Below are 27,126 nucleotides of genomic sequence, written 5' to 3' on the forward strand. Positions count from 1 at the left end.
TTTTTACAATTTGGAAGAAGGTTTCTATCTTTCAAGAAACCACAACATTCAGATGTTTCTTTCTTGATCTGGTTGCACATTCTGGCCTCCATCCTCCCACGCTCAGAGCAGATGGAATAGCTCAGCTCAGCTTGTCAGCTGCTTCAAGGTCGCATGGTGCCGGTGGCCTCAAACTAGTGACCTTCGGATGTTATCTTCAGGCAAATGGAGGCTCAACCCTCTAGACCAGACCTCCTGCTCAAGCCTGCAACCCACATCATTGGCCTCTGTGGGCCCCATAATGCCTGTGAAAGCAACTCAGAAGGAAACCAGAAATTGTGGACACTAACCAAAAGTTACTTCCAGTCGCTTCCTTTAGGTGTTCTGAGGCCAATGGAGTGGCTTGTGGGCATGAAAGTGGCCTCCAGAGGCTTTCAAGTAAGGCTTTGCAGCATGGCAGGGAGCACTGGGTCATGACCCACCACATATTGGATTGTGACCCACAGTTTGGGAAATGCTGGACTAGGCTGTGGTGGAGAGAAGTATCGTATGTGAAGAGAAAGAATATAATATAAACACAAACTTTTTTTATTCTACAATACCCAAATATATGAATTTTGGTATATTGATAGTGTTGTTTACAGCCCAATTCTAAGGGTCTTTTACAACAGAAGAACAAGCTTTCCACTGCCATAAAAGGTCCAGTGATGGTGTGAATATCATGCCACTGCTGGGCCAGTCACAGCTGGTGCTGCAAAGTGGCAGAAGTTCTGTGTATCTTAATCCTATTGGACAGCTGCTGGTTCAGACTCCTCTTGGCCACCAGCCTGTTCTTGCCACCCAATTTTCAGGGCTGTTCTGGTTTGTTCAGGACAAGAACCTGATCAATCAGTTCCTGCTAGAGAGCTGTCCTGCTGGCCCAGGTCTCTTGCTTGCTCCTGTCACTTCTGACCTCTTTAGGGTTGGACAAAACCAGGGAAACAAATTTCACAAACTTCAGAAAAGTTCAACTCCAATGTTGGGTATTGGTCCATCAGTCTGGATACCTGAACTTGGGATCATAAATATGGAATGGCCATTTGTCTTAGCTGTACTGAACACAAGCACGCTATTGAATCATTTATCATATTGTGAATAATTTCACCGCAGAGCAGATTAACAATTATCTCAACTGAGCCAGGAAATAAAATACATGGTTGAGTGCTGAGCATTGTGTAAGCTTCAAGTTAGAATTTCACCAGCAATGAAAACTGAAGATTGATATGCAACAGTAAGTCAGAACAGAGAGAATGCTTAAGAAACTCTTGAGTTCAAGCTCTAAAGCTCTTGCCATAAGGGAAAGAGTGCAACAGGGCAGTGAGAAAATCACTCGAAGAACTGGAAGACTGGTCCAAAGCCAACTGAAATTAATTGAGCAGTTTTACCAACCTCAATGGGAGTTTGATAGGGCTTTGATGGGAGAAGTTGGGAACTTGTTTTGAAAACATTTTGACTACATCTTGCCTTGCCCTGGATAAAAAAGGGTGCATGCATCATTCATTGGAGGTTCACCCCAATCCAATACAGATTATGTATTTGTCTGGACCCCTCCCAGATGCCCTGACCCCCGACTTACCCTGGAGCAGGCACCCCATGCCCAGGGTGGGGAGGCTTCCCTGTCCTTGAAGGGGGCAAAGAAGGTTGGCTCACCCCAACCAGCCAGAGGGGGCTGGCAGGGCAAACAAGGAACACTGCAGGAAACAAGCCAGGCACAGGAAAGGCCTTTTCTGCAGCACCTGGAGGAAGGGGAGGGGCCAAAGGGGGCGGGCTTGCTCCATAAAAGAGGCAGTCAGTGTGAAGCAGGGAGCTGTGAGGTAAACAGCTCCTGCTCCTAGGCCAGGTTTGGCAGCTCTGCTAGGGAGGAGGACAAGGGTGCTGGAACTGCCTCCCCCTTTAGCCAATCTGAGGCCTCCCTGGGGGTGGAACAAACCTGCTCCAGGGCAGGGACCCTACAGTATTACACTTTCCCATCATGATTATACTTACTGGGAAGTGATGTGATTATGTAATACAGTGCACAATGTTAGGGGTATAGTCTTATCAAACGATGGGAGTAATAATGTCACCAAAGTTTATATTTTCCTGGCTCATCATGCAACTTCTCCTAGCTATGTTATACACCAAGCACTTTGTCTCCCAAAAGATAATCTCTAACTTGAAAGAGCCACTTCTCAGCATGCACAGATAAGCAAAGGGCTTTGTGGCATGTAGTTTTCTGGGGAAACTATACAGGTTGAGTCTCATTATTCTCCAGGGTTGTTCCCAGAACTCCTGTAGAAGGCAAAAATGTGGATGGCACTGAAGCAAATCAATTTAAAAAACAAAGTCCGTTTGCTCAGTTATTTAAAAATAGCCCTGCTGATCTTTGTGATGGTAAGAAAGAGTCATTAGGCAGACAATCCATCAATCAGGCTAGGCTAGCTCACTCCAGGCTAGCTAGGGACCCCTCCCTTCACCCAGAGCAAAATGATCTTTCTTTCACATGCTGAGGGGGAAGGGAGGCGCCACTTTGCCTTAGAATGAAGCCTGGAGAGAGAATGATTGATGGGTTGCTGCCTTCTCTAGAATTTGCTAAATGACTGTTTTCCTTTAATTTAAAAGGCCCTTCTCATGGCATTGAGATAGAAAAATCCATGGATTTTTCCATAGGTGAAAAATCCATGGATAATTAGGTTATATCTGTAATCCCTTGCATGACAGTCTCTCTACAATAGTAAGAAAAGCAGTTTTTTTAAAACTGTGATTTTAAAGGGATGCATTTTTCTCCTTCTCCAGGGATCAGCACATTCCTTCCCATTTGCAGTGACCTTTCTTGTTGAGTCAAATCCATGTATAAAAAATCCATATATAACAAGGTTGAACCTGTAGTTTCATCAAGACACCATGAAAACTGAATGACCCATGGCTTCTTGTATCTTGAAGGCTGCTGAGCATGCTTATTGCAGAAAATGCAGTGGGGACTTGCACGAATGGGAGGGAGGCACTTGGCATTATTGTCCAGGGTGGAATCTTTGAGACCACAACAGAGTTCCTGAATTCAGAATCTGTGACTGCACTCTTTCTTTCTTACATCTATGCTTAAGCAAACTGGAACTGCAATTGTTCTTTAAAGCCATCTAAGCTAGTAACTGTAACTACATATTGTAGCAATGAATCCTACAGACTAATTATGCACTTTGTGAAGAAATACCTCTGTCTATCTGTTCTAAACCTTCTGCCAATCAGTTTCATTGCATGGTCTCTGGTTCTATTATTATCCTTTTTACTATGGAGGGGGAGGTGCCTCCTGGAGCATTTGTTGTGCTCCATGTTGGATCGGGATCATTCTGGTGGCCTTGTCTTCCCCTTTGCCTTGTCTTCTATAAGAGCTGAGGCACATTCACGTACTTGTGAGTAAATGCACATGTGTGACTTGGTTTTATTTTCCATAGGGCTCAATACATTTTCCTTGTCAACTGGGGGCACGGGGAATTTTTGAGAGTTTGTTGGGACCTGCATTCATTGGATTAGGACTGTCTGGTGTTGTTACATTCTCCTCAGCCTGCCCTTCGAAGTGCACCAAGGGATGTTTGTCTACTTGCAAGTAAACATGTATGTGCTGCTCCACTTTTGTTTCCATAGGCCTGCGCTTCGAAGTGCACCAAGGCATGTTTGTCTACTTGCAAGTAAACATGCATGTGCTGCTCCACTTCGGTTTCCATAGAGCTCAATACATTTTCCTTGTCAGCTATCAGTTTGTCAGTTTCGCAACCCACCAAAAATTAGGTCACTACCCACTACTGGGTCCTGACCCACAGTTTGAGAATTGCTGATCTATAACATTTGTAGGGCAAGACACCTTTGCAGGAATCATGCTGACTCCCGTTCAGGAATGCTTGCTGTTCTATATGCTTAATGATTTTATGTTTAATGCTAGTTTTAACTATGATGTTAAGCTGACTGGCCTATAATTTCCAGTCCCCCATTGATCCAGTGTTACACTGGCTACCTTCCAGTCCTCTGGCAGAGAGACTGATTGAAAGGACAAGTGGCATATTTTTGTTAGGAGATCAGCAGCTTTGCATTTCAGTTTCTTAACAACTCTTGAGAGGATGATTCAGGCATTAATTTGTCAATACACTAGAACTTCATCCATTGCCACTTCTATTTGACTCCAAGTCTAATCCTGTTCCCTCCCTGCCCAGAGTATGCAGCCCATTGACAGAGCACATGCTGCATGCTATGGGCTGGCAGGAGACCAGACAGTCCAGGAGAAATAAAAATAAAACATGTTCATTTACCTCTCCATAGGCCATCCAGTATCCAATGGGTCTCCTCAGACCTACACCAGCTCTTCAGCTGGTATGTCAGTGGCAGTGGGGATGGTTTGGGGGAGGATAGTGGGCAGAATGGAGCAGTGAGTGGGCCAGGGGCAGGAGGGGGAGGATCTTAGCAGCAGCCATGCATGCCAATATCCTATGCTCTTTTTCCACCCTGCACCTCCCCCAGTTGCTAGCATAGGTCCAAGGAGACCCACTGAAGACCAGGCGTCCTATGGAGAGGCAAGTAAAAATTGTTTTTTATTTACTTCTCCTGGGCTATCTGTTTCTCCCTACCCACCTATAGCATGCAGTGTTTACTCAGCTGGCAGTGCTGCATGGTCTGAGCTGGTGGAAGATAGCATAGGGCAATGGTTCTCAAACTTTTAGCACCGGAACCCACTTTTTAGAATGAGAATCTGTCAGGACCCACCAGAAGTGATGTCATGACCGGAAGTGACATCATTAAGCAGGAAAATTTTTAACAATCCTTGGCTGCGATCTTGCCCACACTTACCGAGGAGTAAGTCCTATTTAAAAGCATATTGTTAAAAGCATATGCAGAGTACCTAGTTAAAAGTACAAAGCTGCAACATTTCCCCAAATGCAGACACATACCATGGTAGCATCAAATCTAATGTATTAAAAATAAAATATTGAAATGAATGGAGATCCACCTGAAATTGGCTCGCGACCCACCTGGTAGGTCCCGACCCACTGTTTGAGAACCACTGGCATAGGGCACCAACTGTTCTAAGGTGCTATTATTTAGAGTATCTAGAAATGTTCTCTCTTTGTCATGGCCTGATCATGAATTTACCCAGTAATTAGTTGAAATCATCCATTACTGTAACACTTTCTTCTTTTGATGCCTCCCCGATTCCTTCTTCCAAGTCAAGACCACCCTCAGCAGTTTGATCAGAAGGGCAATAGCAGATCCCCAGTACTACTTTATTCTTTGAGCCTGGTATTTGCACCCACAGTGATTCTGTGGATGAGTCTTATCTCCCTAAATTTTATACTTTGTTGGATTCTGTACTCTCTTTGACTCACAGAACTACACTACCCACAATAGACCCCTCCTTGCACTTTGTGTAGAGTTTGTATCCTGAAATAATCACATTCCAGTGATTCTGTTCATTCCATCAGGATTCTGCTTTGCTGACATCTGTTTTCCTTTGCAACTAAGCAATCCGGCTTCCCACCTTCAGAGGCGTCTGGTATTTGTATATAAAAATCTATGCATTGTGTCCAGATGTTGTTGGACACAATGTATGCATGTTCTTACCTGTGACTTTTTACTGTCTTTGACCAGCTGCCCTGGCCTACCTGATACTCATTTATAATTGTGCCCAAATTGTGCCCCCTCCCCTGTGCTATCTTCCAGCCTATCTAGAGGTGCAAGCGCACACGCACTTTTTAAAAAACCTGGTCAGCTCAAAGCCATTCAAACTTCTCAAGACTGAAATTTGTTATATTCCCTTGGAGGGAAAAATAAGAGTTTATGTAGGAAGAGCAGAAGATTTAGAATGTAATATTATTGTCATGATGGGTCGGACAATAATATGGATTATATAGCTCAGAATTTATCTCCATCGTAAGCCAACCAAGATGCTTCCGGGAATTTCACAATTAGGACAAGATGGTGGCATTCATCTCTTGCTATTTGTCCCCAGAAACTGGTAGTCAGAGATATTACTTACTGTCTCTGAACACAGTGGTTGTATTTTGGACTGGCATGGCCAGCAGTCACCAACATTCCTGTCTTCTATTAGTGAAAACAGCTGACACGCTGAGAGTGAGGTATGGTATTAAAGTTAAACACCCTGACGCTAGAGGATTCCTTCTGCAGCCTAAGAAAAGATAACTTGCTCCTGGAACCATCATATGCAGTTTTAGAAATGTGATCAAAACGTGAACACAAGCATTTTTTCCCTCCCTTTATGGAAATGAATTTTGAATGGGTGGGGGAATCCTGTAAAAATTTAATTTATTCTGTCTTTCAGTCAAAGACATTGATCAATTAACAGAAAAAGGGGAAAAGTAATTAAGAAAACTAATATTTCCTCACTTCAGCAGTGCCAGTCACTTAATTACAAGGGTCCCATCAGACTATTAGGCAAACAAAGTTTTAATGTAAGTTTTATTAAGCACTCACTTGTAATCTTAATCAGGCAACAAGGCTATGAACTATTAGAAAATCATTTGTTCATTCCTTATGTGGGAATGGACAGCTCTTACGTGAAAGGTCTTTTGAGTTCTAGAAGCCTTGGTTTTGAATGGTTCGGGGATTTGGGAGTAGTGTCCATTATGTAGTGTCATTCTAAGAAGCATTTACAAGTGGGGGATGGTAGTCGCCAAGGCGAACATACAGTTATACTAGGAATGATGCTATGACATAGGAACATTCTATGGAGAAAACTGAAATAAAGACATTTGTAGTATTCAGTAGGCAATATTAATGTACCTTCATGCTATAATCAGATGAAGTTATGTGAGGGTTTTCTTTAGATTTGTAAAGCAAATGTTTCCCCCTAGACCTCTATTTCTTTGGAGGTTAAAGTTAAGATGGATTAATCTCTCTACAGGTGGGGCCTCTGGAACGGGGGACCCATTCTCAGACCTCCCCACGGATACAGAAAACAGCAGATAATGAAATCCGCGGTTTTGGGCCCCTTTAGTCCTCCAAAGGTGACCAAACGCATGTGGCCTCTGCAGGCTTCAGAATGGCCAAAAAAGCGCAAAAACAAAAAACCCCACAAGTTCCAGTTTCCAGAAGGAAACTGGAAGTGACTTTTTTTTTTACCAATTTAAGCATTCTAAAGCATGGAGAAGCCCCCGGAGGGGGCAAAAAACATCATTTCCTGCTTCTCTGGGTCTCAGAATGCCTTATATGGGCAAAAAAAGTCACTTCCAGTTTCCCCTCTAGAAACACGAAGTTGCAGGGTTTTTTTGGTTTTGTTTTTGTGGGTTTTTTTTTTTTTTTGCTTTTTGACCATTCTGAAACCTGCAGAGGCCATGGACAGGTCCTCTGGAGGCGACTGGAGGGATCAGGTTGGGCCAAGTCTGGCTCAATACGGGTCCAGGGGACCCAGGGGAGGCAGAATCCATGGATAGGGAGGTTGCACCTGTATTTTTATTCTGTCCAAACTTCACATAGTTTCATTTTATTTCCATTCCCTTCTTCCAAAACTTCTTCCAAAATTTTCTCCACCAAAATACATATTTTAGACATATCTTAAAAAAATATTGTGATGTCTTTCCTACTCAACATCTGGTGTTATAATACACCTCAAATTTAAATGTGTATTTTTATGCAAGCATGCAGAACAGGCAGAATCCATAGACACTTCTGTATCTTATCAAATCATTCCCACCAGGAAGAAGGAATCCATAGCCATGTGTTCTATCATTTTGACAAGAGAAGAATTTAGTGACATCCATACTTGAGAAAAATAATGGAAGGATACATGGAAAGCCATCCTTGGATAAGGCACAAAAGGAAGAAAATCTGTTACTTTGAGACTAAACTGTAGTGTCTTCATCGTTCAGATACAAAAGCAGAGAGCAGATACTCTGTGCTGTCCAAAAGAATATGTACTGCACAGCATAAAAAGCTGAGACATAAATTTGGAGGATCGTGTGATGCCTTCTCACAGGTAGGTCAAACTTTTCCCTCAAGCAGATAATTAGAGACCTGGGGTGAGTAAATCTTATTAGCCTCTTTCTACCTCATCTGTTCTCACAAGAGGCTAGCAATAGATTCATCCTCCTTCATTCCAAAAGGAATGCTGAATGTAGTTTTTTTTCTTTTTCTTTCCACTACTGTTACATTACCTGTTAGAAAGTCAATGTCTGGTCAGTACTATGGTTAATTTTTTTTTTAATTACATATATAAACTGAAGTGCACAGTGACCTCATTAATAATCATGTCAGCTGCCTCATGGAGGTTCAGAATGACATCAGTGAATCATACAACCTTTTAGGGTAACCAGATTGTTATGCAGAAATTTCATGTTTTCTACATGGTGATTTTTTCAGTGATTATTCAATATAATTTGAAAATCTGTCATTTTACCTGTTGTTTCTTTGATAATTATTTCAATCCATCAATTAGATGAAAGCCTGGTTATACCATTGTTAACGGGTTGTTCACCCTAACATGTAATAGGCCATAAAAGGGAATGGTGCTGTATGGGAACCCAAGAACCTTCTCTCTAAAACAGAAACAGATAGCACGGCATTGAAAGGATCCAGTCTTTGTGCAGTCTTCCTTGCAGTTCAAATGGGTTACTTGAATCAGAATGGATGGCACAGTTCATATAAGTTAATCTAGCAACAGTGGAAGGCTAGAGCTTCCCTCCTTGTGCCAATGGACCCGTGTAGACCCATCTGAGCAGGTAAGCCCATGCAGGGGTTGTAATGGGGCAGAGGCGGAGGAACGGGTGGTGGGCAGAATGGAACAGTAATGGGGTGGGAAGGAAGACAGATCAGGTTCAGGAAGGGTAGGTTTGTCTGTTGCACTGCACACCAAATCCAGACCCCCTTCCCAGGCTTAGTTCACTTTCCCAGGTCAGTGTGGACTTGCACCGGCAATTGAGCTGGCACAAGCAGGCTCAGCAGGCCTGAGCTGACACATAGCAGCTGCTGGGGCTTACTCTGAAGAGACATCCAGCAGCCAAACGTCCCCTACAGGATACAGTGAAAGCCATGCTGGCACCATTGCATCACCATGTGGGGAATTCTTTAGGATTGGGCTGTAAGATTTTCCTATTCCCTTGGGACATGATAATGGTTTACTCTATCACTAACTCCCTTTTCAACTTATTGAATTTGCATGTTGCCATTTTGACTTTTATAGATTTTGTTTAAATATTCAGTGGTTTTTCTGTCAACTGAGTTAACTTTAAATTGTTAATATTTTTGTGCTTAATTTTCTGAAGAAATTTGAAGATGACTGCTAAATGCTGCAAATAAATAAATTAACTAATTAAATTAAGCTGCTTCACTTGTCCAGTTTATTGAACGATCACCACAGTTAGCATCACGCTGGAATGTTGCCTGCAATAGCTAATGCTATAGCATTTGTTTTTTCAGGGAAAAAATACTAAGGTTTTAAAACCTATCTAGGTAATTTATTCTAATGTCAGACTCCAAATTACTGGGAATATAAAATGGGTGTACTTACAATGTTGTCCTCTGGGAGCGAAGGAAGGGGAGGAATCTTTCATGATCCAGGACAAATTCCAAGCAGAAATATCTGAAGAAACTGGTGGAATATTTGTTGCAGATTCCAGAATGCTTAGGCCTGGCAATAAAATCAAAAGTATGTGATGCAAAAATAGGATATGGATACAACCAAAGAACATTTCAACCTAAACAATGCGTATATTATTTGTTAAAATATGAGCTGCGTTAAGGCCAAACTAGATGTAACCTTAAGCATGTAAGCTCTGCTTCTGTGTATTGTTTCTTTTAAGTAAAAACTGGAGAAGAAGAGGTAAAACTGTGGGGTCAGTGTGTGGGGGTTGTATCACTTCAGTTGAAAGTTGGTAAAATTGAAGATAGCATGTAGGGCAGTGGTTCTCAAACTTTTAGCACCGGGACCCACTTTTTCAAATGAAAATCTGTCAGGACCCACCAGAAGTGATGTCATGACCAGAAGTGACATCATCAAGCAGGAAAATTTTTTAACAATCTTAGGCTGCAATCCTACTCACACTTACCCATGAGTAAGTCCCACTTACTGTCATTGTAAAAAGCATATACATAGTAGCCTGTTAAAAGTACAGATCTGTAACATTTCCCCATATACAGTCACATACCATGGTAGCATCAAGTCTAATATATTAAAAATAGAATACCAAAATGAATGAGGACCCACCTGAAATTGGCTCGCAATCCACCTAGTGGGTCCCGACTCACAGTTTGAGAAAAACTGGTGTAGGGGAATGTGATCGTGACCAGAGTTGTGGTTGGGCACTCCTAACTCCCTGTACTATTTCCAGCGGCGTAGCTAGCAGGGGGAGGGGCGGTCTTTCCCGGGTACCACCCCCTAGGGGGTGTAACACCACAAATACCCCAACATCGCTAACATTGTGAAGGTTAGGAGTAACCCCATCATGCCATACACCGTTGGTTGCAGAATTTCCAGCGGAATGCAATGCAATAACCCAAATTGAAATATCCCCTTTCAATCGAAAGTTATGGTCAAAAAACTGGAAACCAAAAAATGCATTGAACCCTATGGAAACTGAAACTGAGCCATATCGCGCATTAAGTTTAGGGTAGGCGAACTTGCCACAGTTCATCTGAAAGGGCAGGCTGAGAGGAATCCAATGACATCAGAATGGTTCCTATCCAATGAAAGCAGCCCCCAAAAAGCAACCAAGAAGGAAGTCCCTCCCTCCAAGCAGACAAATGTATTGAGCCCTATGGAAAGAGAAAGTAAGCCACACGGTCATGTTTACTTGCGAGTAAGCAAATGTGCCTTGGCTCCTGGTCAAGTCAGGCAAAGAGGAATGCAAGGCTAGCTGCATGGTCCCCATCTAATGAAAGTGGAGCTCAACAAATGCTCCAGAAGGCAGCCCCCCCCCCCCAGAATATACCAAAAGCTTGAGCTGGTAAGGTGGGCACTGGGGAGGGATGAAAATCTCACTGCTTTATTTGTGTGTGTGTGTGTGGGGGGGGGGTGTTATTGCTGGCAGCAACCCCCCCCCCCAAAGAATAAAACAGAGGCTTGAGCTGGTGAGGTGGGCACTGGGGAGGGCTGAAAATCTCACTGATTTTTTTGTGGGGGGTGTTATTGCAAGCAGGCTACAGAGAAAATTCACTTGGTGAAACAGAGCTGGCTTCCCCTTATTTTTCTGTTTTTCTTTAATTTAATTATTTATAATGATTTTATTTTGCTTGATGATGTCACTTTCAGCCATGACATCACTTCTGGTGGGTCCTAGACAGATTGTCATTCTAAAAAATGGGTCCCAGTATTAAAACTTTGAGAACCACTGCCTTAACTCAAAACAGGCCAATGAGACAATGGGGGGGGGATGTGACACCCTAGTGACCAAAATTCTGGAAATTGTGGCTTTTAGGAAAAATACCATCAAGTTATATACCATTTGATGCAGAATTTCATCCATTGCTTGTGGGGAAATATTCACTGCATTTATTTTTCTGGCCATTATTATTATTCACTCCATGTCATGACTATTACTATCGCTGTCTCATCTACCTCACAGGGTTGTTGTGAGGACAAAATAAGGGGAGGAACCATGTACACCACCCTGAGCTGCTTAGGTGGAAGGGTGGTATAAAAAGTGAATTAATTAATTAATTAAACAATATAATTAATAATTAATAATATTTAATTACCATAATTATATATAATTATTAATTAATTAAGACACGTGGGGTGACAAAAATTTATGGGCTGCAGGTGTCATATGACCTAGCTACGCCTCTATTTCCTTAAAAGAAAGAAAACATGGAAGTGAAGCTTATGTGCCAGGGGTAATGTCTGGTTTTACCCTTGTGCTGTTTGGGGCCACTGATCCACCTGGTTTGGTGTTGTTGATTCAAACTAGTGGAAAGAAACTTTCTCTGCCCCGCCTGGGGATGCTATGAGTTGAACCTAGGAGTTTCTGCATTCGGGGCATATGATTTACCACTGTTATGCCCCCCTTGCATTGCAGATTTACCACTGCTATGCTTCCCATCTGGCAACAGAAACCGTTTAAATTATTCTTGCAAATGACCATTACGTCCCATTCATGAACATTATTTGGTGGCTCCAATCCAGAGAGCCTCATACATACTGTAAGTGTGTGCTGTATTTTCTATTCTGCATTCAAGCGTCTCTCCCATCTGTTGATGAATAAATAATTAATTTTGTCAGCTCTGACAGTGTTGATCATCTTTGAGGGGAACAGTGCTGTCACAACTGACAACCACATTAGCCTACTCAGTGGTGCACACAAGGGAAGGGTGATGGTTACAGGGTATCTCCCATACAAAATCCTTCCATGTATGTATGTGTTTCTTCTCCAGGGCCAACATCAGGGACTGGTCAGATTACAGCCCAATCCTGAGCTGCTTGGAGCGCAGGGCTGTTGCAGCACCAAAATGGCAGCTGTGACATCTAACACACAACCGGGCAGCCTATGGCAGCTCCTCAGGAGAAGGGGACTTTCATCCTCTTTCCCTGAGTAAGGAAAGTAGTCCTACAATTGGGCTACTCACTTCTGCAGCTGCTCTTGAGCCAGCACAGAATTAAGAGTCCCATGTTGGACTGTGTAGTCCGAAACGGGGCTCAAGATCCAGTGGAGCCAAGCTCCACTGGTTCTGCCCCTTCCTGCTCAGCAACCTTCTCCTGCCATGACCCCTCCCCACCCTCCACCTGCCTTCTCTCACCCCAGAACACTTCCTCCCCACCTCCCCCACACACCTCTCCACCCCCAGGTGGCCTGGCCAACCACCAGATGGTGGAACACTGGCCCAGCACAAGAGATAACCCATAGCGGGCTCTTGCTGAGCTAGCTCTCGTGCTGGGTCTGTGGTAAGGGCTCACAAATGTGCTTTAAGGCACGTTTGTGACAGTGCACACCAGCATTGAGCACACTGTTAAGGATTGGACTCTTAGTCACTGAATGAGGGCCCACACCCATCAGAGGGCCTCTTCTGCTAGGGCAATCCTAGAACCTCCTCCTGCCCCATATCCACATAAGCAGTGTCAACTATGAGACTTTTGCCACTGATACAAATCTGGCATTCTCCTCAATAAATGAGAGTATTCCCCAGAAGCCCCTGTGTCATCACAAGGCCGATGCCAGTGGAGGGAGGAGCTGCTGCTGTTTGTTGTCCATCACCCTCAAACTTGGCAGTGTGAAGACCCAACATGTCAATGAAGCCCAGTCCAAAGAATTATTCTAGGGCCTCTAGCAACCTGGCTCCAGCCCTGGATTTTTTCAGAACAGACCTATGCGTAGAAAAGTGCTTGCTGAATCTGTATGAAACAAGGTCAACTTTGTAAATGTAAGTTTAATTTACAACATAAATATTTCACCTCAAGCTGCCACTGACTCAGTGGGAGGAAAAAAAAAAAATACAAGTACCTGTTCCATTCTTTTCCCTGTAAAACAAGTAGCAGCTGGAAGTGAAATCAGAAAAATGACATGAAAAGGAAGGATTATGCTGCTTTCCTGATCAAACTAGCAGCTCACCTTGTGGCTGCATCAGTCACAGATCTCTTGGTATAATGCCTAGTTTGGTCCACAGTGCTGAAAGATCCTTGTGAAATTTTAGAATTTTTACAATTATTTTATTTAACTACAGTTGTATCTCCTGCCCTTCACCCAAAGAGCTCAAGGTGGTGTTTATGGTTCTTCCTTCTGCTCTTTTATTCTCACAACAACCCCATGAGGTAGCTAAGGTTAAAAGGTGCCAACTGGCTAGGGTTACCCATTGACTCTACAGCTGAGATTTGAACCCAAATATTGCCAGTCATATTCTAGCCCCCAAAACACACAAAAATGTATAGAGTTAACAGTGTATTTCTAACATTGCAGAGCAAAGTGCTTCATATGTGTTATCTTGCTATAATCCTTACAACCACCCAGCACTGGGCTAGCACAGGTGCTTGCCCGGCGGTCAGCTTTGCAAACGTGCCTTATGGCACGTTTGAGACAGTGCGCACCAGTGGTAAGCCAGCACATCAAGCCCAGGATTGGGCTCTTAGTTCATGACACAGGTAAGATTCAAATAAGGAAGTTCTGATTCACAGCTCAGTCTCTTAGCTATTATACTATATCATCTCTCAACAACCATGTTTTGATTTTAATCTGATACAGACTCAAATACTGAAATATAGTGTAGAGTGTGTGAGTTAAATAACAATCACTATAATGTACATCTGCACAGATGTTTAGTAAATAATACCATTCCCAATAGAATCTTTGGATTAACACTTATTTCAAAATCAGAAGTCCAGATTTCTTAGTTGCCTTGTCTTTGTTGACACAATAGAACAATCAGGAAGTGCAATATCTTCAATTACTCAAAGGATATTTCCCCATCCGAGAGTATAAGGTTCAATGTTTAAACCTTTTTATCATATGGAAAACTAATAATTTCTAAACAGCACTGTCCTTTTGACTGAACTTGCAGGTTCTTGCTATAAGGGCTGACCTTAGACCATTTCTCACTTGTTACTTTATTTTTAGCCTCTGGAGAGCTAACACATAAAGCAGGCACCGTCGCAACCTGCTGCATTTCAGTGCTGCAAATTAGACTGTTTGATACAAACCTTTAGGGATTATCCTGTCCCAATGACCCCATGTTGGCAGCAATGGTCTATTTTCATCTATATCCACTCTAAACACCTGCCAGACCAGCATGATTCTGAAAGTGTGAGATTAGCACTTCTGCTGTTCTGATCAGGGAAGCAGGCAAGCTCAATGGAAACCCAGGGGCATGGCAAGCTGGTCATGTCATGGAGATCCTGAATTCTTAGTTTTGGTATTTTGAGAACTTATGTTTGACAACTTATTTTTTCTTTCCAATTATAAAGCAGAAATTCAAACTGGGACAAAAAAAAAGTCTAATAAGGACTGGAATTTTTCCAGTTTTCATAGTTTTCTGCTGTTGGCTCATGGGGAAGATGACAGGCGAATTCCATTAGAACGGTTCTACTTAAATTGCCATCCTGTCTCTCACTTCTCATCTCCTGTTTTTCCCACCATACTGTTCTGTGTGCTTGGAATGACTGCCATCAAAACTGATCTTCATTCACATTGATCCAGCCTGTCACCCACATACACCTGCAAACACTCACACACCTGCTACCATCTGGACATCTACATTTACAATCAGAGCTGTGTAATGTAAGGGTTAGAGTGATGGACTTTGCCTAGGGAGATAGGAGTTCAAATACCCCACAGTCACTGGGCACGATAAGATGGAGCTGGCAGAGGCTGGATCCCAAACCTAAGGCGATATGCCACCAACAGTCACAAAAATTGGTGTACTATTACCCCTACGTACTCTAGATCTTACCAAGGGTAAGCCTCCACAGTGTGGAGGGGTCTACTGAGACCAGTTCTAGCTAAATAGCTGGCGCAGCTCCATGTGGACCCATGCCATGGGACCAGGTTTGGGAAGGGGGTTAGGATTTGGCAGCTGCCATTGCTCCTGAACCCACACCTTCCTAGACCCAATTCACCCATCCCCTGCCCCATTGCCACCCCCCTCTGCCCTCCCACCCTCCTCCCACCTCCCCTGCCATTTTACTTTCAGTGGCAGGTGTCTGGGGATCTGCTGGCACCAGAGGGAAGGCTCTGGCCTTCCCACCAGCATCCCCAGCAGTGCAATGACTAGTGCATGGTTTTATGACTAGCATTGACTGCTTTACAGCAGTCAGCACCAGCAGAAGACGCTGGGATGTCTCAAGATAAGTATAGGATTGGGCTCTGTCCAGGGCAGTCCTCACCTTTGACCCTCGTGAGTTGTCCTGTGGAGTCCCTAACAGTGGTCTTTGCCATTGTGTCACCCCGGGGGGGGGGTACCAGGAGAAGCAAAACCCATCAGGGGAACAGAAGGAAAAGGGGTGTAAAGTAGAGAAAAGGGGTATACAGACCCCTGGAAGACCAGGGAAGAGCGAGGAACCTGACAAAGAGGGTGAGACTCCTAAGTCTTGGCGGCAAACAGGCCCCTCTACTCTGGGACAAGGCAGAGGCCTTCTCAGAGCCCAGGTGCAGCTACCTTTGAGGAAAGAAAGGGTGGAGCCAGCAGGGAGGAGGAGATCCCACGAGATCTGGGTCCCAGGTGTGGAAAGGAAGGGGCAGGGCTAAGAGGTCTGGCAAGAGGGATAAGAAGAAGGGAAGAGACAGTGGAAGGAGGAGGATGCACCTTCCAGAGCTCCCTGGAACAGGGGTTAGGAAGGGGCAGAGAAAGGAGGGCTCTCCAAGAGAGGAGAGGCCTTCCCAACTGAGAGAGATCCAGGAGTGGAGAGGAGCCCAATACTCCAGCCCCTGGAGGAAGGGGCTACCCATAGGCTGGGGAAGGGATCCCAGTCCAGAAGACATCAGGGACAACTCCTGGCTGAGTCCAACAACCATTGAGAACCAAGGGGAAAGGAGGGTCACCACTGGACCCAAGCCCTTACCAAGAGAACCCCAGAGCTCCAGACCTGAACTACAGAGAACAACCTGCACCAGACACCTTTCGTGGTGAGAACTGAAGGGGGGAGATAAAGGCTCTTGGGGCGACGGGCCACTTGGGTCCTGGATTGTGGAGAGTCTGTGATTGAGATTGTACTTGGGGGAATGGGGTTCTTGTGAAGGAACAAGAACACCCCATGAATGTAAAGGCCACAACCCGATTAAAGGAAGTAAGCAAGTCCTCTTTGTTTGCTCCTCGTTCCTTGTGTCAACCCTGGAGAGACTGGGCCGGGCTAGAAGAGGCAGGTGAGCCAATACCCCGGGGAGACATGGACGTCACACATGGCCTGACTGGGCCCATTGTCGGGTTGCCTGGGCACAGCATTCTCCCTGGAACAGGAACACAGTTGCTGATGGGCCCACTGGGGCAAGCTCAGCTGGCTAACACAATTGGTGCCTGACACAGCAACCACCCCCAGGCTTGCTGTGAGACTCCTGGGTCATAGACGGCCCCCCTCCAGGCAGTTAACAGGTCAACAATGCGGCCACACAGCCTCAGAGATCTGCCAGTAGAACTAGTAAGACAACCAGTCAGGAAAAGGAGGTATCCTTCTGGATCAGGTCCTATGAAGGGAGCAACACTTACACAAGGGGGGGGGGAACCAAAGGTACCTGTATATAAAGATTCCCCAGTATATAGCTGATGAGAAGCTAAGTAAAGGTTAGGCATCTACCCTGTGAAGGTGGCTGCCTGTGTCCCTGGGAGGAGAAGGCAGGAGGAAGAGGCTTCCTTAACCCCCTTCCCAGGGCATGTCTGAGGCTGCTTGGGCTCCTCTTTGCACTCTTGAGCAAGGCCCTCAACTCTCTACCCTGGACACCTCTTCCCTACTGTCAGTAGTGTCCTTGGCCAAGCGGCCAACACTGACAACCCCAGCCACCCAGGCTATACAGGCGCTAAGATAATTACAATTAACTTGAGAGTCACAGAGGAGAAAAAAACCCACATTTTTAAAAAATAAGGCAAAATATTCCAATGACATTATTTTCTAGCCATTTGGCAGGGGAGGAATTTTAACTCTAGCTGGTACATGCCAACTACCTGTCTGGCTCCCAGGACCACGGTGTTTAATCACTTTCCTACAGCCATACTAAACTTTTAAATAAATGTATGAATTAAGCACTGGAAGCTGACAGCTCCATTTTTAGTAGCCAAAAGTTTGGCAGGGCCCAGTAAACCATGGAAGAGAGAGATGTTGATGCTTTCCAAGCTTTGAATTTAAATTCTTCTTTTACAGCTATGGGCACTTCTGATATTTTTGCCTAAGGGGAAATGTAGAGCCAAATATTGCCTTCACATTTTCAAAGGCTGGCAATACTCAACTGAAGACAATATTTTAATGGTATACTTCTATCAGTCCAGTGTGAGCAAGAGGCATGCATTTCAGGGTCAGCTACATGCCTTTGCCAGCCCATGGACAGAGATTGTCTGTGGGGGCCCCACTGTGGCTACTTCTCTCCCAACTGCAGCTTAGTTGGCTGGAGCAGAGCACAACTTAAATGTACAGATGTGCACCTGTATCTGCTGGGGTTCCATTCCGGAAGCCCCCATGGATATGTGACTCTGTGGATATGGGGGGATGTCCTCACCCTTCGGAGGCGAGGGGAGGTCTGCTCCCCTAGCCTCTGCAGGGTTTTTTGACCCCAGCAGAGGCTGAGTGTACATAAGAACAGCTCCACTGGATCAGGCCATAGGCCCATCTAGTCCAGCTTCCTGTATCTCACAGCAGTCCACCAAATGCCCCAGGGAGCACACCAGTGTGTCCGCCCATGTCCTCTGTTGGGCTCAAAATGACTGTAGGTATTTTAAAAAGTGACTTCCAGTTTTTTGTGAAAACCAGAAGTGATGTTTTGAATGCCTTATAAGGCATGGGGAGGCCAGGAGAAGCCCCAGAGGGTGACCTGGAGAGCTTCCCCAGGCTTCCCTATTCCTTATAAGGCGTTAAAAACATCACTTCCAGTTTTCACAGAAAACCAGAAGTTTTTTCGATACCTACGGTCATTCTGAGCCCAGCCAAGGCCGCAGGCAGACACATGTAGCATCTGCTGGGTTCAGAAAACCCTTTGGAGACAAGGGGAGCTGTGCTCCCCTCATCTCTGGAGGGGGCGGGCACAGGCAGGTGCGGACCCAATCCATGGTTAACTGAAACCATGGATATAGGATCTGCAGATACAGGGGCCCCCTGTACTCCTTTTTGCTAGTGCTAGAGGTGCTAAAATGAGTGTGAAACGTCACTGCTCCACTTCTTCTAGCACTCCTCCCATGAGGAGAGGAGAGATTGCCCCATAGATAGGTGTGTCTTAATGGTTTGGTACCAAAATACTTGAAGGACTCAGATTCCTGAATGAATCTGCCTGCTTCATGAAGCTGAAGACTGCTCTGTTGTGTGTGTCATCACTTTTGGCAATACAAATGGCAGCCACTTGTGACACGCCTTTTTGGTTGTGGCACCCAGCTGGCATTAGAACTGTCTCTTCTGTGCAGGGTTTTCAAAGGGACTTAAGACTTGTCTTGCCCCACTGTGCCCTTAATTAACTTCTTTTTATTTACTCTAAAGATTCTGTTAAGTCTTATCCATTATTATGTTTTTCTGGTTTGGTTTGATTTTAGTTCCTTGTCTTATTGATTTGGATTGATGTCATTTTTTATCATGTTTTATAGATTTTATTCTGGTATTGTAAGCCTCAGACTTTCCCGCTGGGTAAGGAAAGGCGAGTTGTAAATGTTTTCAGATAAATACAAATATGATGGAAACAAGAGAGAAACAGGAAAAATGATTTGAGAATCCCATAAAGATGACAGACTGCACAAAACAAGCATTATTATTATTCATTACATTTTTAACCCACCCTTTTTCGAGGAAGCAACATATATGGTTTCTCTCCCCACCCAATTTTATTTCTACAACTACAAACAAATCTCTAGAACAGGGGAGCCCAAACCCTGGCCCAGGGGCCACTTGCAGCCCCTGGGGATGCTCAATCAGGCCCTCAGGAAGCCCCCAGTCTCCAATGAGCCTCTGGCCATCCAGAGACTTGTTGGAGCCCGTGCTGGCCTGACGCAACTGCTGTAAGCAAGAGGATAACTGTTTGACTTCTCACCTGAGCTGTGGGACAAGGGCTCCCTCCACTACTTGCTGTTTCATGACTGTGATGCAGCAGTGGCAGTGAAGGAAAGGCTGGTCTTGCTTTGTGGAAGGCCTTTTATAGGCCTTAAGCTACTGCAAGACCTTCATTCATTCATATAAGTTCCAGCTCTAATATATTCATTTATGTAAATTTATTCAAATTTTAAATTGTAAATTAATCCTTTGTTTCCCGGCCCCTGACAGTGTCAGAGAGATGATGTGGCCCTCCTGCCAAAATGTTTGGACACCCCTGCTCTGGAAAGTTGGTTAGGCTGAGATACTGGCCTAAGGTTATCTGATGAGCTTCATGGTTGCAGGGGAATTTGAACTTCGGTCTCTGCAGTTCTAGTCCAGCACACTAATCATTACCTTGTACTGGATCTCATGAAAGCAACATGAAACATGAGCAAAAAAAAGGAAATCAGGAAAAAGCAGAAAGAAAGAAGAGGTTAGGGGTGCCTAACCGCGGATTTCAAACCCCGGATTAACCTCTTGATTATTCAAATATGTGTTAAAAGAATTCAGGATCTTGCAAATAGATATTAACCTGCAAATTGAAGGATTGGTCTCTCAGAACTGTCAGCCCAATCCTGTCCAACTTTCCAGCACTAATGCAGCTATGCCAAAGGAGCAGGCACTGCATTCTGCATGGGGGGGGGCAGTCACAGAGGCCTTTGTTTCCTTACCTTGGGGCTGCGTTGTGGCTACTTCAGCACTGGAACATTGGATAGGATTGGGCTGTGTGTGACTAAACTGTGAGAGGACAGGTATACCTTGGAGATTTTGAAACTGCTAGGTATTTTATAATAGTACTTTATAATAGGCTCTAGGATTGGAGCCAAAAACACATTTTTGGAATATTTTTGTATTTTTATTTTGAGAGTTGTGCAAGCCACCACATGCATCATTTTTATGATGAAAATATGGAGTATCAATGTTCCAAATAAATATAGCGTCCTTGGGTTGCCAGAAACTATTAAGCTGCCACTTGTCCAGAGTTAGCCTTCAACTTATTTCTAAACAACGCTGCATATTCATCCTCTGGGTAAAGTCTAGTCCAGGTGGGATACCTAGAAAGTGACTGTTTTTTAAGCTTCTGTAAATGCTGTAATTGAATTGTAGTTTCAAGACTGTAGGTCAAATCCACTCAGCTACATGTGGAGCTTGGGGGATGTGATGCAAAATCACCGGCAAATAGTTGTTTAAATAAAAGCCAGGAATACACCTTTGTAGTCGTTCAGGGTCTTTTTATTCATTTTCCACATGACTGATTCCAATGACTGTAGAAAGCAGAACTCTTACACGTACACCTGAAAAATCTGAATTACAGAAGAGATGATCTCTAACCAGGTCAGAATGTAACAAACTCAGAATCTCATGCAGCTTCCCTGCTCTGTGCCACTTCTATTTGCAATGAATGGGTGCAGAGGATGCTGGGAACCTGGAGTTCTCTGCACCTTCTCACTGCAACAGAAAAGGCAGGGAGAGCACACCATGTGCTCTTTATAAGTAGAGAGTTAGGATTCATAAGCACCAAGTAGGCAAGGAGAGGTGTTTTGGTGCCAAAACTCCTTTTTTCCCTTCCCTCAGGGCCTGTCTGCAATCCTCTTCCAATTTGCTTCTACCAAGTTAGAAAAGGACTGGAGTGACCAGTGGAGTGGCAGGCTGGAGACTGTGGCTGGTTGTGGACTGGTTGCTTCATGGCAAATGGAACCCTGTGTGTGGGCTGAAGGGAAGGCATGGCTGAGCCTGCCATGTTGTGGCTCTGACAGCTACATTGGCTTCCCATTCCATTCTGAGCCCACTTCTAGGTGTTGGTGATGATCTTTAAAGTTCTTTACAGCACAGGACCAGGATATCTCAAGGACTGCCTTCTCCCATCTAATCCTTCGTGTCTGCTATGATTGTCAGTTACAGCCCTTTAAAAGATGTCACCGCCATCTGAAGCCAAGGAGATGGTGGCAAGATGCAGGGCCTTTTCCATTGTGGCGCCATACCTCTGGAATCAACTACTGGAACATTGGACAACAGCCCCCTCTTTATATAGTTTCCAGTGGGGTTTATAAATTTACTTATTTTGCTTGGCATTTAAGGAGGAACCTTAGGGACTCTTTTTATCTTCTACTGCTTTTTTTATATTATTGCTTTAATGTTGTTTTTATATTTTAATCTGCTTCTGTAGCATTTTTACTTCTTGATAATGGTTTTTAATGGCTTTTATTCTTAAGTTGAGTGCCACATTAAGAACATAACAACATAAGAACAGCCCCACTGGATCAGGCCATAGGCCCATCTAGTCCAGCTTGCTGTATCTCACAGCGGCCCACCAAATGCCCCAGGGAGCACCCCAGATAACAAGAAACCTCATCCTGGTGCCCTCCCTTGCATCTGGCATTCTGACATAACCCATTTCTAAAATCAGGAGGTTGCGCATACACATCATGGCTTGTACCCCGTAATGGATTTTTCCTCCAGAAACTTGTCCAATCCCCTTTTAAAGGCATCTAGGCTAGATGCCAGCACCACATCCTGCGGCAAGGAGTTCCACAGACCGACCACACGCTGAGTAAAGAATTATTTTCTTTTGCCTGTCCTAACCCGCCCAACACTCAATTTTAGTGGATGTCCCCTGGTTCTGGTATTATGTGAGAGTGTAAAGAGCATCTCCCTATCCACTCTGTCCATCCCCTGCATAATTTTGTATGTCTCAATCATGTCCCCCCTCAGGTGTCTCTTTTCTAGGCTGAAGAGGCCCAAACGCCGTAGCCTTTCCTCATAAGGAAGGTGCCCCAGCCCCGTAATCATCTTAGTTGCTCTCTTTTGCACCTTTTCCATTTCCACTATGTCTTTTTTGAGATGCGGCGACCAGAACTGGACATGATACTCCAGGTGTGGCCTTACCATCGATTTGTACAACGGCATTATAATATTAGCCAATTTGTTCTCAATACCTTTTCTAAGGATCCCAAGCATAGAATTGGCCTTCTTCTCTGCCGCCGCACATTGGGTGGACACTTTCATCGACCTGTCCACCACCTATCCCATTGAGCATAGGAAAGGTGGTATATAAATCTTTTAAATAAATAAATACTACTATGAGCCTCCCCCATTCTACACATGTTCAGTCACTATGCTCTGATGCACAAAAAGGGCCTTTGACACAGAATAGATACAATATGAGGTTGCACCGTGAAGAGTAGGTGGATTTCTCATGAGTAATCCCCAAATGTAGATATCCCCAAATTCTGTATTCATCAAGAAACAGGTGCAGCAAAATACCTCTGCTGCTACAAGCCAATTTGCATATCTCCGTTCTGTAGGGCTAGTCCACAAATGGTTTTGTGTGTTTTTTTGTTTAAGCCTGGATCACTTCCAAAGTTGTCTGAATTGTCACGAGCACAAACTGTAATTTTGTATGCTCCTACTTAACCTGTATTAGCAGTGACATGTAAAATTACATAGTGGTTACATGCAACTATTTTACTATACATTTTACCACCCACCTGAACCTTCTGTGTGATGATATTATCCTTACGACTTAGCAGGATGAGGTTAACTACCAGTTTCCCAAATGTTAGATTCATACTGTGATAGAGTGCCATTGAGAAACATGTTCTCACCCATAGTTTGCACCTTGCCAATCAAATTGTCTACTGCTAGCCATGGCAATCTGGATTGATTGATTTACTGCATTTGTACCCGACCTATCTCCCCCAGGTTGGAAAAAAGAAAACGGCTAGCCATGCTCACTGTGGTCATCGGAATGGGTCACAAGGCAAAGGCTGCATTTAATTATTCAATGTTCAATCCAGTCAAAATTAAGCACTTTTTTAGTCCCATTTATTTAAGTAAATTAAGCACATGCTTAAAATTCTTTCATTGAAATCAGTGGTGCAGAAAGGTGCTTAACCTTGGCTGAACTGGGCCCCCTACTGTGCCCATAGTAAACAGTTTGGTTCACTATCTACTTGTCCCAGCAGGACGCACTACTATAGTCCAAATATCTTCATTTCCTTTTACAAACCTCTTCCAAAATGCTCAGTGACAACCCGTCACTTCATCTTTTTCAGTTGGAAAACATGTTAAATAATGTATTAAGTTACAATGATTTTGTGTCACACTCTGAAAGCTTGATGAGTGCAAATAAACAGTATCATGGGTGTCAGAAAACCTGTACCGAACTCTTGCTGAGAAGGGAGCATATACAGGTAGCAATTAGTAGGTGGTAGCAGATGACAAGACATTTCTGAAGCTTAAATGGAATATGCTTTTGGAAACATTTACAGTGACTGACAGCATCAACTGACTATGATCAGCTTGCAAAATCATTTGGAAATAGATTAAATAGCTTTTAAAATGCTCCTGCAGATTAAGTGCATTTTTTTCCACAAGCCAACTAAACAGTAACTCTAACAGTCTGCAATTACTGTCTCCAAATGCTGAAGTGTTCCACTTGCCCATAATCTGAGCATTTATTGAAGACCAGGTTTCACAGAAGGTACCATAAAGCACCTCTGAGCCTCTCTTGCCCAATCTGTGCCATGCATTAATGTTGTTAATAACGTAGACTACTACATGGAAGATCAACCAAATCTACATTTTCACCACAGTACATTTTATATTCTTTTTACAGATTGATCTGTGCTAAAGATAATTTTAGGAGCCAAAATAAATAAGGCACAAGCGATCTGTGATCATACAGTATTTCCCAATTTCTTAAACAAACAAAACAATATCCCCAAATCAAATCTAGGAAGCAGAGTTGGGACACATGGAACAATCCTCTTCCCCATAGCTATTTTCCCAATCTAAATCAGCCCACTTGCAAAATTGCTATGAGCACCATTGGATACGTGTTTATTTTTTCCAGGGGGAGAGTTCCATCAGGAAAATGGCACAGGGGAAAAGGGGTGACTCATCTTCATGGACCTCCCACATCTTCTCTAGTTTGGTGAAACTGCCCAATCCAATCACTGGGAAGCACCAGTCTCCTGCATGTTGCCCTGGCAATGGATGTTGCAAATGTGCCATAAGGCATATTATGGTGGCCAGGAGAGGAACAGCACCTGTGGGGAGGCAAGTACCAGTCATGCAGGGCGTCCATGCTGGTGGGACATCAGTGCCACCAGTGGTGAGTATCCTGCCCAAGCGGTGGGGAGGAATTCTGGGGCAGGTGGAAAGTGGGGAAGGGACAAAACTGGGTGAGGGAAGGATGCCCTGGGGTGATTCACGCAGAGGAGGGGGACAGGTATGGCAGCAGAGACTGCTGCCAAATCCTATCCCCCCTCCCCTGGGCTTCAGAGCCCTACATGGGTCTCCTTGGTTCTGCGCCAGCTATTTACCTGGCACAAATCCGAGTAGACTAATAGGGTCTGCTGGGGCCTAACACTGGGTAAAGGAACCAATGTTCTTTTCCCCCAAGGAGACTTCTGGCTGCCTCCCTGACCCCATGGGATACAGCGTTTGGGTGGGTCTGTACTGTGGGGCAGTGGCCACTATAGGTCTGGGCTGTAAATCTCATATGTGCAAATCCTTTGGTTTGCTACCAGGAAGGGATTTTTAATAAAAGCCCTTAGGCTTCTGTGCTCTCCTGGGAGGCATCTTTTCCTAGATGGAAATACAACTTGGTCTTATTTCTCTGGAATAGTGGCAGTAGATAGCACTCCCCCCCCCCATTCAGGTGCTGGCCCACAGAAAAAGGAAAGAACAGGAAGGAGAACTAACCACTTGGTGCTCTTCCCCTTGGCCAGTTTGCCTTCTCCAGGTACCTGACATAAAGCTTGCTTGGTACAATGGCCTAGAAAAAAAGAGCTTCAAGATAAACGTACCAATAACCACTCCCAAGCAATGAATACCTAGCTTCTTCTCTTGGTAGCTTTAGCCCTAGCCTTTTTTATGGCAGCAGACTTCAGAGTTGGATCCTGAGGGTGAGGATCTCTTTATAAATCTCTGCCATAAATGAGAGTTGCTAAGAGTTGGGGGGGGGTCAATGTAACTGGCTGAGATAGTCCACCTTTGACTTTTTAGAAAATATTTTTAGTCCCAGCATCAGGATCCAACCAAATTCTAACAAAGGGTGAGATAAGTAGGAAAACTGATATGTGACAGTTGCCTGTGGCATTATTTATTTTTTTGAAAAAACTCATCATATGAACACAACTTTTTTTTCCCTATAGGAAGCAAATTTTTTCTACTTTCATGTGAAGAAGAAAAGGAATGAAGATAAAAGATGAATGGTTTAGGTGTTCAGGCTCACAACTGAAGTACACAATCAGGGAAGCCCATATATGTTCCATCATTTCAGACTGCAAGTTAGCATTCTTAAATTACCTTCTTAAAAAAAAAAATAAGGAAAAAAAAAAAGACACTGGATATTCCAGTGGGAAATCAGAAGGGAAATCTCAAGCATGGTTTGGTAATGCATTTGTGTAAAAGAACTCAGTAGAAATGTGAACCTTTTAAAAATCCTTCTGCAATCTTATTAAACCTACTAGAAAATTTTAAAAGACCGCTATATATATTTATTTCATATATGAGAGATTTTTCTTTGATTAGTTCTGCTCCAACATAGATCCAGAGGGGGATTTCAAAAAGTTCAGGCTTGGTCTGAGTCGGTTTATTGGAAAGAGGTTTTTTATTGCACTGTGGTACTTAAATTGTGTCTCTGTACAAATGTGGATTGATGCTGTTTTTGTCTCTTTCATTTTCTTCCTCTAAATTTTATGCAGCATATTCTATTCAATTGTTATTATTTTTCTCTAATAGCTGCTTCCTGTACCCTCTAAGTCAGGGGTGTCAAACATGTTTCATACAGAGGGCCAAATAGAATTTGTGATGTCTGCTGAAGGCTGGAAGTGATGTCATTAAGCAGGTCACGACCGGAAGTAAGCACATTGTCTCAATTAGGAACTCATTAACTGCAAATAACACAAGAGAAAACATGCAAATCTTGATTATATTTTTAAGGTATGGGACAGCCCAATTATCATGTGGGCATCTCTTTCAGCAGTGACACCTTAGCACAGCTCAGCAGCTGAGAGCAGTGCTAGGAGAGCACTGAAGGAGAGAGAGCTGGAGCCTGAAGGCTGGATAAAGACTGAGGGTCTTTAAGGTCTGGATAAAGACTGAGGGTCACATCCGGCCACAGACCTTATGTTTGACACTCCTGCTCTAGGCCACAGCTCATTCTTTTTCCAATATTAGGTGCATACTGTGTGCAGTGGCGTCACTAGGGTTTGCGTTGCCTGGTGCAGGAGACCAGTGCGTCACCTCCGTGCAGTGGGCGGGGCAACACTACAGGTGGTGGGTGTGGTGATCTACCATTGCCCCGCCCCTACTGGTTTTTTGGCTGTACCTTTTCATAGAATAAAGATATTTCAACGCAGTTTGTTTCATTGCATTCTGCATGAAATTACACATTGATTGATATATAACATGATGGTATTATTTTTACAAACTGTGATTTTAGT

General features: G+C 44.0%; 1 protein-coding gene across 1 annotated transcript in view; it reads right to left on the minus strand.

Moving 5' to 3' along the window:
- ALK (ALK receptor tyrosine kinase) overlaps positions 1-27,126 on the minus strand; it is a 690,171-nt gene that overhangs the window by 441,705 nt on the left and 221,340 nt on the right. The window contains exon 2 of the mRNA XM_066623272.1: positions 9,506-9,625. Within this exon, the coding sequence (XP_066479369.1) occupies positions 9,506-9,625 (120 nt within the window). The remainder of the gene's footprint in view (positions 1-9,505; positions 9,626-27,126) is intronic.

The sequence above is a fragment of the Tiliqua scincoides genome, chromosome 1 (assembly GCF_035046505.1).
Source record: "Tiliqua scincoides isolate rTilSci1 chromosome 1, rTilSci1.hap2, whole genome shotgun sequence".
In the NCBI taxonomy this organism is placed as follows: domain Eukaryota; kingdom Metazoa; phylum Chordata; class Lepidosauria; order Squamata; family Scincidae; genus Tiliqua; species Tiliqua scincoides.